The sequence below is a fragment of the Anopheles arabiensis genome, chromosome 2 (assembly GCF_016920715.1).
Source record: "Anopheles arabiensis isolate DONGOLA chromosome 2, AaraD3, whole genome shotgun sequence".
Classification (NCBI taxonomy): domain Eukaryota; kingdom Metazoa; phylum Arthropoda; class Insecta; order Diptera; family Culicidae; genus Anopheles; species Anopheles arabiensis.
In genome coordinates, this window is record NC_053517.1 from 105,648,151 (window position 1) to 105,660,059 (window position 11,909).

General features: G+C 54.9%; 3 protein-coding genes across 3 annotated transcripts; 1 reads left to right on the top strand and 2 right to left on the bottom strand.

Moving 5' to 3' along the window:
- Positions 1 to 154: 154 nt before the first annotated feature.
- Positions 155 to 2,119, top strand: LOC120908394 (CCR4-NOT transcription complex subunit 11). The gene is made up of 5 exons (XM_040319339.1): positions 155 to 416; positions 489 to 583; positions 657 to 898; positions 969 to 1,502; positions 1,577 to 2,119. The coding sequence occupies exons 1-5, from the start codon at positions 400 to 402 to the stop codon at positions 2,045 to 2,047; spliced, it is 1,359 nt and encodes a 452-aa protein (XP_040175273.1). The 5' UTR covers positions 155 to 399; the 3' UTR covers positions 2,048 to 2,119.
- A 166-nt stretch (positions 2,120 to 2,285) lies between these two features.
- Positions 2,286 to 8,173, bottom strand: LOC120908393. The gene is made up of 4 exons (XM_040319338.1): positions 7,096 to 8,173; positions 6,185 to 7,020; positions 4,833 to 6,102; positions 2,286 to 4,747 (listed from the first exon to the last, which is right to left on the bottom strand). Exons 1-3 carry the CDS (start codon positions 8,126 to 8,128, stop codon positions 4,834 to 4,836), a joined length of 3,138 nt encoding a protein of 1,045 aa, XP_040175272.1. The 5' UTR covers positions 8,129 to 8,173; the 3' UTR covers positions 2,286 to 4,747; position 4,833.
- A 434-nt stretch (positions 8,174 to 8,607) lies between these two features.
- LOC120895047 lies at positions 8,608 to 11,764 on the bottom strand. Its single transcript, XM_040298042.1, has 2 exons — positions 11,692 to 11,764; positions 8,608 to 10,534 (listed from the first exon to the last, which is right to left on the bottom strand). The coding sequence occupies exon 2, from the start codon at positions 10,345 to 10,347 to the stop codon at positions 8,608 to 8,610; it is 1,740 nt and encodes a 579-aa protein (XP_040153976.1). The 5' UTR covers positions 10,348 to 10,534; positions 11,692 to 11,764.
- Positions 11,765 to 11,909: the final 145 nt, after the last annotated feature.

The following is an 11,909-nucleotide window of genomic DNA, read 5'->3' on the forward strand; positions in this document are numbered from 1 at the left end:
TACTGTTAGTTACTGTTGAGCATGGGAAAACATGGTTACGCACACTCTTTTGTGTGGCTCCGCAATGCTGCCATGGTGAAAGCCCCCCGTCCACCCTTCAACCTAGTTAACGATTTTCTCTTCTGCTGCTGCTGCTGCTTCTTTGCAACCTTTTCCCGTGCGTTGTTTTCGCCTGTGTGTGTGCGCGCGCGCTCGCCCTTCCACGCCATCTGTTATGTCAAACTTTCAGCAACAACAAACGGAAGGGATTGTTTTGGTGTTTGCTACTCCGGTCGCCTTACGGAGCCGCGGGATAGGCCGCCGAGTCAGCTGTTGACAATTGTCCGCATGGTGGTGGTGGTGGTGGCAGTGGCAAGCTTTCTCCTTATTAGTTAATTAAAACCAAACGAAGCTGCCAACATGCGTGAGCTGTACGAGTAAGTGAGGCTGCATTTGATCGCTTCCAGAGCTGGGTGTGTGTTTTTCATCATTGCTTTTCTGTATTGCAGCTTAATAACGGGCAAGAATGTTGACCATCAAACGTTCGAAAGCGTCTCGGCGATCATTCAAAAACGATTCACCAATGCGGGCAACTGGTTCCAGGGTAAGAGGATGCATCACTGGCCGGCTTGGAGCGATCCCGCTAATTCTGGTTGCTATGTTGCTCTATCTTTCAGTCGGATCAGCGCTTGCTTTGCTGCTGCTGCAGAATGATCTCGCCCTTCCCTTTCACCGGCTGGCAGGGATCTACGTGCTGTACGACATCCGCCGCAAGGAGCAGGCGGAATCACCCTTCTTCCTGTTTTTGGCCCGGTTCCTAGAACCGTTCGGTGGACTGCTGCCGGCCAACAGCAGCACCCCCGCACAGATGGTGGAGCTGAAGTTCATTCATCTGCTGCTATCGAACGGTGACCCAGACGTAAGCATTCTTCATTTCACTCAAGCAACAAGCAACTCATTCACACACACACTGATTTCCTCACTCACAGATTGACAAAAAGTCACCGCGCCTGTTCTGCCAAGCGTTTGCCGCAATGCCCACCCCGGTCGGGCCGGCCGAAATTGCGTACGTAAAGGCGAAGGCAGCGGAACGGCTAAAAGATTTCCCCCTCACCGTGCGCTCCAATGTGGCCAACATCATTCCCGCCCTGCCCGTGCTGCCTGGCCGCGAACCGGCACTGAAAAACTACACCGGAGCGGCCATCGAGGAGCTGGTGAACGGGATGACGGCGAACCCGAGCAATCCGCTGCTGAACGCGCTCGGCCCCACGTTCATGTCCGTGGCGCCACCGCTGCTCACGTGCGAGGATGAGCTGATCTGGCTCGATCTGGGCAGCCCCTCGTACCACAAGCCGGTGTACAATAGCTGCAGCGATGCGGAACCAACGCCGGACAAGTGCCTGCAGACGCTGCTGGACCAATCGTTCCGGCAGGCGCTCAGCATTGCCGACCAGCAGACGCTGGTGAACGAGCTGGAGAAGGACACGCAGCAGACGCACCTGTCGTGCGTCACGCCGGAAAAGGTACACGGGTTAAAGCTAGCGGAAATGATGTTACAAATTTCTAATTGGAATTTTGTGTTTCCCCCTTGGCGCAGCTCCCGAACCTGATCGAATACAACCCGACGATTGCGATCGAAATTCTGATGCGTATGCTGAAAACGCGCCACATCGATGCGTACCTGGACGTGATCGTCGACATGGAGCTGTCGCTGCACTCGATGGAGGTGGTGAACCGGCTGACCACGTCGGTCGATCTGCCGGTGCACTTCGTGCATCTGTACATCGTGAACAGCATCGGCACGTGCTCAACGATCCGGGACAAGTACATGCAGAACCGGCTGGTGCGGTTGGTGTGCGTGTTCCTGCAGAGCCTGATCCGGAACAAGATCATCGACGTGAAGCAGCTGTACATCGAGATCGAGGCGTTTTGCATCGAGTTTAGCCGGATACGGGAGGCGGCCGCCCTGTACCGGTTGCTGAAGCAGCTCGAGCTGGACCAGGGCAGCACGGCCGGAACTTCTGGGACGGCTCCAGCAACCACCGGTGGTGGAAGTGTTCAACCGTAACCATTTGTTTTTTTTTTTTACTCACGACACTTAATTTACGCTTTATAATACATTGAAAATGGATCTAACACACGTTCTTTGACCTGTTATGACTTCGGTACGGCGACTACGGTGTACTTGGTGACATTTCTGTTCCAGACGCACAGTGAACTACGATCGTTCCAAGATGTTGCGCTGCTCGCCCTATTCTGGCTCCAACATGCTCTTTCACGCAAAGTAAAACAAAAAAACACAAAACTATTTTTTCACACATTTATTTACACACACATATTGTTGGTTGTGGTTGATTTTCTGTGGTTGATTGATTCTTAGTTTGCAATTCAGTTTTGCTCGTGTTTTTTTTTCTCTGTGTTTCTTCTTTTCATTTGGTTTCATCGCTGTTGTACCTCTGCCCCCCACACCACCCAGTGTCGCGTATGCGCGTTCGCGTAAAAGATTTGTGCGCGGTGCAGTAGCTTCTTGGCCTGCTGCGTGAAGCCACTTCAAAACTCTCTACGCATCAAAACCGACCTTTCGGCGCAGTAAGGTCGCAAAAAGCCTACGGAACACTTACGCCACGTGCAGCGCCATAAATTGCCATTTTGGTTTTGCTGCTTTTATCCTCCTCTACTACCGGTGTGTGTGTGTATGTGTGGTAACATTGCGCGCTTATGCAAATTTAACATAGAAAAAAAAAACATACTTTGAGCACACCAGAGACTGTCCAGAGGCTGGCTGGAGGCTGCGGTTCGATTGTACTGTAATGCCGCCCGCGCACGTGGGATGACGCGGGATGCTTGGCTGGGGCTGGTAAGCACGCACAGTGCCGCGTGTGTTTGTGTAATTTCGCGATAAAATTGTCCCATTTCACAAAATACCGGTACACAGGTGGTGAAGAAGCAGCTGGGGTGCTGCGTTAGGTTGCATTTTTGTTTGTTTGTTTGTTTGTTTAAAAATATCTATTTTAAATACTTCAATCTACGAGGTTGCGAGGGGGTGTTACGCTCCTCGCGCACTAAAAAATGGATCCACAGTAAATGGGCTTTGCTTTGTGCTCTTTCTCATTCGGCTGTTTCCTCCTCATCTGCCAGCAGCGTGTCATTAAGTTTGCTACGAAATACACTCTAATCCGTTTGTTTGTTTTCCTTTTCCCCTTTTGTTCTACACTACAAATGTTTGCCAAACGGTTTTTTTCTGTTACTCATCTTGCTTTCTATGATCAAGTGTTTAGTTTGCTTGTTCTTCTCATAAGTTAATACGTTCCGATTCTGGGCAAGTTTTCTACTTTACAAATAAAAAACATTTATTCTATGCCGTTAAATTTAAATTAATAAAAAAATGTCCAGCCTTTTCCCATACTATTCCATTTTTTTTACTAGGGTACAAACACCACCACAATTGTTGTCCTTCCATTGGCATAAGTGAACAGGGTTTTCCAGGGGTTCTCATAGTTGTGAGACACTTCCTTGACTCTTTCCTATGGGAAGTGAACTGTATAAGTTGAAATTTGCACTCTATGACACCCTTTTTGGACAGGATCCTTGGAAATTCCTATTGGAATTGTCCAACGAGGATGCTATAGGGTCCAATTCCCATTACATTAAGTTCATTTCACGTAAGAAAAAGTCAGTAAAGTGTCCCACAACTATGAGAACTCCTGCAAACCCCTGTAAGGATGTTTGTAAGGTATGTGTGTGTGTATATGTGGATTTGTTGCTGTTTGGTGTGTGTATATGTATATATATATGCTCCATCTATGCAATAATTTAGTTGTCCCTACCATTAATCTATATTATACTTTTCATCACTTTCTCTCGCACTCTCTCCCTCCCTCATACACATGCATACAAACATACGGTTGCTTACACTAAAACATATATAAAGCGCATTCCCTTAGCGTATTCCCTTGTTTTATCCCTTTTTTGTCTGTCTGTTTGTTTCGTCAATATATTCGTGTTTCCGAGGGTGGGTGGGGCCGAGCGGGCGGGATCTTGGCTCTGTTTGCGGCATTGTGTGTGTGTGAGTTTCTTCCCCACCCCCTTCCCCCTCATCCTTCAAATGTATTGTAAAATCCCATTATACCAATCCCATAAAACTCCCCCTCCCTCCCCAAAAAACCCCCATTAGACACTACACACGTACATACATTTATATATTAGCAGATGTGTCCGGTACAATGATTCTACCATTTGATTTTTTCCCTTGTGTTGTTAATGTTTGCAGTTTAGTATAATGTATTAAGTTATCGTGTTTCATCTTCACCCACTTGCTTTTCTGTTGTGACTAATTCAATCCCATATAATAAGAATACTTGCTGCTGCTGCTGCTGCCTTGTCCCCCCTGTAACTCCTGCACATCCATCGTAAGGACAAACACACATTGAATTCATAATTCCATTACGTGGTTCCATTTAAAGGTCGTGCCCTGCTGCCCTCCCCACGAAACGATAGTCACCCGCTGTTTTTATCATGTTACCCCACCGTTACCACTAAGAGTTAGTCAGATCTACCATGTACGATTGCTCACCCCGTCCCCCTGCCACTGGGTGTTAGCGTATTAGCGTATTGTTTTGTTGTATATCGCCCGCGCGTTCGTTTGATTGTTTGATTCCTGCCATCCTTGTCGACTTTGTAATTCTTTGGTATCTTCTTGCACACTTGGTGGTTCTGCTTCCCACTGACGCAGGCCCTCTCCTATACAACAACAACAGCTTGTCATTTCCTAAGTTTTCACAGCAAATACAAATCAGTTTCTATGTAGACAAAGATTCAAAAATGGTTTGTTTTTGTTTTGTTTGTTGTTTTACCCTAAATGTGTCCATCCTGGGTTAGCTTCTCCAGATACAGGCAGAGCGCCCGGTGGATCAGCTCGTACTGCTCGGAGTTCTGTACCATGCCGCCCCGCTGCAGCCGCAGGTTGCACACGATGCCCAAAATGTCTACCTGGCCGGACTCGCGCACTGCCGCACTACCCTCGCGCTGACAGCCTCGCCCAACGGCAGCATTCGGTGCCAGCAGCGTCGCACCGTCCATTTGGACGGTCGACTTCCGACGGCCTTCCGGACCGCTGCCGGGTACCGGTGGCAGCGGTAACGATTGCTCCAGCTCGTCCTGCATCCGGTCGGCAGCCGATTTGCTCCCGCCCGTCTGCAGCTCACCATGGCCAGTCTCCCCTGCCTGCGCCTGCGATTGCTTCAGCTGTTGCTGCTTGCGCTGGTGCGCCATCACCGACAGCCGCAGCTGTCGCAGCCCGTTCAGTATCGCTATCAGGCAGCCGGTACGACCGATCCCGGCCGAACAGTGAACGATCGGCAGCACGGTCGGTGTGCAGGAGGAGCTGAGTGCTGCGAGCTGCGCTGCACCCATTACCTCCTCCAGGCCCGGCGTGCCCGGCTGGTTGCCTTTCAGCGAGTTGCTGCTTTCCGGCCGCGGCGTATCGACCACGTTCGAGCCGAGCACGTCCAGACTCAGGTCGAGCAGCACGTTAATGTCCTTCGGCGAACGGTGGTCGGGCCAGTCGGGAAACCAGTAATGGTGCGCTCGGAACTGCGTCAGCTCAAACAGGGCCCGCGATCCGTCGCAGTCCGGTGCGTCCGCGTCGCTCACCTTCGCACCGTAGATCACGTTCAGCGTCCGCACGGTGTACCCGTTGCGCTGCTCCACCGCGACGTTGTGCACGAGAAAGAAGCAGCTGGCGCATGGGACCCGCACCGTCACCGGTTGGCAAACGCCGCCAACAGCTTCCTGCCCTTCGGGTTGCTGTTCCGCTGCTGCAATACTCGCCGTGATCGTATCCTTTTCGCGCAACATCTCCCCGACATCGATATCGGCCCCGCTGCCAAACGCGACCCACTCGTCGGCCGTCTGCGGAAAGTAGATCGCACACTTCTGCCGCCCATTCTCGACAAAGTTCGTCAGCATCACTATCTTCTGCTCGAGCCCGGCGCTGGCACACGATCGGCCCGCCACCGTGGCCGTGCGGGCCACGTTCTGGTACACCATCAGCCAAAACTCGTAGATCGTGTTCGGCAGGGGGCCCTGTGTAGCGATGTAGCTGTTGTTCGCATAATCGGGACCCTTTTTTGGGGAGGAAAGAAAGAAAAAGCGAATTCACAATTGCACAATTCATCTTTGGAGGCTGCTGCTCGGTGTGCCTTACCTTGATGTAGTTCGCGTTAATGTACGGTTCACCCCCGGCCGCCGGTGACCGTTCCGGTTCGAGTATGACGCGTGAATGCTCGTTCGGCAGGATGGTTTTGTAGCGATTCTTTGCCTGCGAGCCGAACACCAGCGGCTTCTCCTGGTAGTTGGTCGGCAGGTCCCAAAACTCCTGATGGATCTTCAGCACCATCCGCTTGTGCTCCTCCTCGTACGACTCGTCGTCGCACACCGGCGGATGGTGCAGGCTGTCGCTGTGCAGCAGCATCATCTTCGTGCCGGCCGTCGTCGCCGCTTCCCCGTCCGCTTTCGTGCTCTCGCGCTGGCCCTTGTGCGCCGCGTCTTCCTTCTGCTGCTGCTGCTGGAACGCTTCCTGGGCGGCCGTAGCTGTAGCCGCGACCATCTTGCGGTACGTTTTGGTAAAGAAGTTGTGCAGCTTGCGCAGGTACGCCATCGTCAGCACGTTCGAGGCATTCTGCAGGAACTGAATGTTGGCGAGGTAGATCTTGAAATCCTCGCTCGTCGTCTGCGGGCTGAGCGGTTTGGTCGAGATGTTGCGCACGTTCGAGTTGCTGCTGCTAAGGTTGCCGCCCGCCTTCAGCGGGCCGCTCACGCCGCAGCAGCCGTCCAGGTGGCTGCCGATACCGGCCACGCCGCCACAGCAGCCGCAGCAGCCGCAGCAGCACGGGCAGCAGCAGCCACTGTACATCGTGCCCGTACCAAGCGCGGACAGATTGTTGGCCGACGAGGTGGACGTGACGGTGGCCGGGTCCCTCTGGAACAGTCCCCGATGGATCGACAGTTTGTTCTGGTGCTCTTTAAAGTTTTCCGACGATCCTAAAGGAAGAGGAAATAATAGGAGCAAAATGGTTGTAGTTGAAAGGTAGCGCAAGGAAATGTTCCATTACTTACCGTAATGATGGCGCTCATCGAAGGACGACTGGCAGCTGCACTGCGGATAGCCACTGCCAGACATTAGCTTGCTGTCCGCGTCCATCAGCCGGCTCTGCAATGGACCGGCCACCCCATGCCCACCGTGCAGTCCCTGCTCGCGCACATTGATGTTGTGCAGACTGTCCGAGCTGCGGAACTTGCGCTGCCGGGCACTGCGCGACTCCTCATGATGACCACCACCACCACCAACGGCGTGATGAAGATGCTGATGATGTTGCTGCTCCGAGCGCTCGTGCGCCTGATTGTATCGCGAGCCCGCCCTGCCCATCTCCGACTGCACTCCAGCGCCATCGGTTCCGGTGAAGGGCGCATCCACACTGCTTCCGAACCGCCGCAGCTCACCCTCACCACCCCCACGGTGCAGCCCGCCATGATGCGGCCCGGAATGGCCACCATGCTGACCGTGATGATGATGATGGTGATGGTTGTGATGATGATGGTGGTGATGGTAGTGATGATGATCGTTATCGCCATTACCGTCCAGCTCGTCCTCCTCCAGCATCATGTCGGACGGGCCCGGCTCGTTCTGCGTGTGCGTCGTCAGCAGGCTGTTCAGGCTGCAGATCGAACCGCGCAAATTGCAGTTCGACACGGACAGCGTGCGCTGGTTGACGTTGATCAGCGTCAGGCTGGCGTTCGAGTTGCGCCGCTCGAGCAGACTCTTGCGCGAACCGGCCAACCGTACCATAGACGAGGACGGGAACTGTTGCTGGTGCTGCTGGTGCTGCTGCTGGTGGTACTGCTGCTGCTGCTGCTGCGAGTGGTGCTGATGGCTGTTGCTCGCCCCAAGCGCACCGGCCATGCCCGTGTTGAGCGAATTATGGCTGCTGAAGCGGTTCAGCCCGAAGGTGGACCCGGTGCCACCGCCCGCCCCGACCCCGGAGCGGAGATTCAGCGTGAGGCTCGTGTTGGAGCCGCGCCGCTGCAGGAGATTCTTCTTGCTAGTGTTAGCGTTCGAGCCGTTGCTGTTGTTGTTGTTGTTGTTGTGCATGGTACCGCTGGTGGTTGTGGTGCCATCGCCGGCCGCCGCCGAACCCGGCACGCGAGACTCGCGTAGTGTTTTCTCGATACTGATATCGCTTCGGCGTCGTTGGCACGGAAACGGAAGACACCCGTCGCGGTTGCTGCAACTGCCCGGCGGGTTGCTGCGATGTGTGTTGCTGTGGTTGTTGCTGCTGTGGTTGCGGTGGTTGCTGGTGGAACTGAAATTGCCCAAATTGCTGCTGTGTGTCGAGGGTTTGGCGTCCCTGACGCGATGTCATGATGGGTTCGCCGGATCGGTGCCACCACCGCAGATGCGTGCAGCGCGAGTCGAGGACGATGCTGGCTCAGCGCTACCGTGTGGCTGCCGCTGCTACTGCTGTTGTTGTGTTGATGCGGGTGGTGGCGGTGGTGGTGCTGGTGCAAAGTGGGCTGCTGCTGCTGTTGTTGGGTGCTCATCGTGGGGTTCGAAACTGACCCCGTAACGGTCTACGATCGGTTTCGCAACGAACCCCGTCGACTGGGAGGCGCCCGGCGGCGGCGGTCTGCCCTGCGTTGCCGGACGCGCTTCGCCCGTGCCGCCGACCGTTGCCGGGCTGCCTTCCCGTCCTCGTCGCATCGGTGGCGATGCGTTCGGTGGTCATCGGGCATCTCGTTCGTTCTCTTCGCGAATCCGCCCGTTCGGTGCGCTGCCATCCCGACCAGCTCCTGCACCGGTATGGTCGAGGTGAGGTTTTCCTCGACCAGCCGCGCCCCCTCCGTCAGGTTGGTTGGCCACCATTTGTTCCGTCCTCCTTCACCCTCCTCCTTTCGCCGGTGGCGAGGGTTGGCCACCACCGTCCTCCTCCTCCTCTTCGGTGCGCGCATCGACGGCGGGCGGGGTGGAGCAGGTTTCATCGCCGCCGGCGCCCCGTGCCGCTTCGGCAGCGTGCGCGGTGTCGGTGTGAAATCGTCCACGTCCGGGAAGCGAAAGTACGTGGCCGTCTGCATGGTGAAGGAGTGTATCGACCGGGGCGAAAAGCCGAACCGTGCGGCGGCCATCGATTCCGCGGCGGACAGGGGACCGCCGCCGGCCGCGCTGCCCCCACCGGGCTCGCCCTTCGTCGGGGTCGCATTATTGTCGGTGGTAGCGGCGGACGTGGAGAGCGACGAGGCGGACAGTGGCGTTAGCAGCTGGAGGTAGGCGGTGGGCGATCCGCTACCGGGCGTTCCCGGCGCTGGCAGACCGGCAAATACGGACAGCTCCGCTACGGCTTGCCGTTTGAGCACGTTCCGCTTGTCGGACGGTGGTGGTGGTGCTGATGGCAGCGGTGACACTGGCTGCTGCTGCTCTTCGCCCTGCTCGGCACGTGGCTGTCCTCGATGGTGCCTGTCCTTATCGTCGATGGTAACGTGCTCGGTGGTTTCGCGCCCACTAGCGCTGCTGTTGGCAGAATCGATCGACGCGGTTGCCCCGATCGACGCACTCATGTTTACCGTTGCCACCGGCAACGGTTGCCCACTGGCGACCGGTGGCGGCCGCCTCTTGCTCCCCCTGCCCCCCGGTGAGCGGTGCCGCTTGTCGGACTGGTTTAAATGCTGCTCGGTACGGCGACGGCCCCCGTTCACCCCGGTCACGGCAATGCACGTGGTCGGCACCGGTTTCACCACTGCGCCCGCTTCCAGCAGCAAGATTGGAGGCGACGCTGGCGGTGTTTTGATCACTTTCCCTTTCCCTCCACTTCCCACGCACTTGATCGCACTGCACTCCTGCGCATAGTCCGCGGCCAGTTCCGCGCGATCGTCCCCAGCGGCAGCCCGGTCCTGCCGCAGCAGGTGCAACTTGGCCCGCAGGCCCAACACTAACACAACGAACAGTAGCGTTCCGAGCACGGCAACTGTCACCAGCACACCGAGTAGCAAAACGTCGGACAGCTCGGTCAGGCCGTACCACGGGACGCGCGTCACGCCGCCGCCACCGCCGACCACCAGCTGCTGTTGCACTGGCGGGAGCGTTTCCCCTGCGCCCTGCTGTGCGGAAAGTGGCGGATGTAGCGGGGATGAGAAGAAGGTGCCGCCGCTCGAGCGGTCGTCTACGCGCACCGGAAGCGCCCGGTTGTCGCCGTAACTATCGTACACGGTGGTCGGTGACGCGGCTAGCAAGTCCACCAGCGTGCTCACAAACACAAGCGCTACCCCCAATCGCAGCAATCGATGCGTGCAGCCGTTGTACACAATCGCATCCAGCATTTTCCCTATCGCAGCAGGCTGTGCGCCGAACGAACGGTGACCGCGTGGCCGACTGTCGGTGTGTCATAGTATCGGCGCTGCAGTGGCGCTGCACTGGCGCTGCCTGGAGTGTATCGGGACGGGACGCTGCCTCTTCGGTTCGGTACGGCAACAAGCGGCACAACGTAAAGCTGGGAAAATGATGATCCTAAAATAGAATAAAGTGTACGTGTGTGTGTGTGTGTGAGGGGGGGTTGGTTAGTGACCAGACAAAAGTAGCGAACGCAATTGGAACTGATGCTGGAATGGAAAACTACACACCATCCTCAGTGCTCATTGCTGCTTCGATGTGTAGAGATTCATTCATTTCCAATGTTTTCCAAACGCCTTTGTTGTAGGTCAGTATTGCATCCCTTCCGGGGCCCTTTCTATCTCTCTATCGCTTTCCCTCTCTTTCACTCCCACTCTTGGTACACACTATTTGTTTGGCATCAACTTTACGCGTTTGCTGAGGGATGATTGCTGGGCCTGGGGCGGGTGTTTGGGTGTCTGGTGCACCGAGATAATTGGCGATTGTGGCGTTGTTGCTTAATGTTCGTCCACCACCGTACACCACACTACACCGCAATTCTTCCACTGTTTCTTTTTTTTTGTCTGACCTGTGGCTGTGACCTCTCACCCTACCGTTTATGTCTCACGCTCTCTCTCGCTCTCTGTCTCTCTATGAACCGAACAGTTTGCCACAACGAATATGGGTATTTTTTTTTGTTTCTGTTTCTCACAAAGCACTGAATCAGTTATTGTTCACACAATTTTCTTGTATCGTTCGTGGACCCACCAAATCAACTAAAATACCAGCACAAACCCCACCGACCACAAATGCCACATCAATAGAGAAGGTTGGTGGGGTCAAAGGGGGGGAGATCTCCAACTCTTACTATATACACTGCACGAAGAGCAGAGAGCTGTAGAGGAATCTATTTTTCACTACGACAGCATCTGTTTCTTTGCGGGGGGTAACTGCCCGTGTGTAGCCTCCTCTTTCTAGGCACCATTTTCCATGGCTTTCCGTGCATCTTTCCGTGCCCAGCTACGCCGAGCGGTGGCCAACATTTTCCACTGCACTTGTTCTGCTTGGGGCACTGGCTCTTGGATACTGCTCTGGAGGGTAGACACAACGCGAAAACGTTCTCCTATGGTTGCTGTGTGTGTATTGCACCTGCAACTATGGTCCGTGGCACATTTTAGCAATGCCCTATAGTCAGCTACTCGGCAGCAATTTCGATAAAAACTCGCGGCAAAAGACGATAAAACGGTGGTGTGTCGTTTTGTTCGACGTTCTCGAACGCAAAACTTTCTTCGCACCTTCCCACAGAGACACAAGACGGACATATACAATTTCCCATGTACACAGGCGCACGAACACACACACGCACACACACACATATATGTTTAGCACACAGCAATTGATCTGTCAAAGTTGGAGGACCATTTTCAGCAGGCGAGCCAGCGCACAGTGGGAGTTCTAGTGGTACAAAAGTGCTGAATGGAGGAATTTAAAAAAAAATGCACAACTTTCAAAA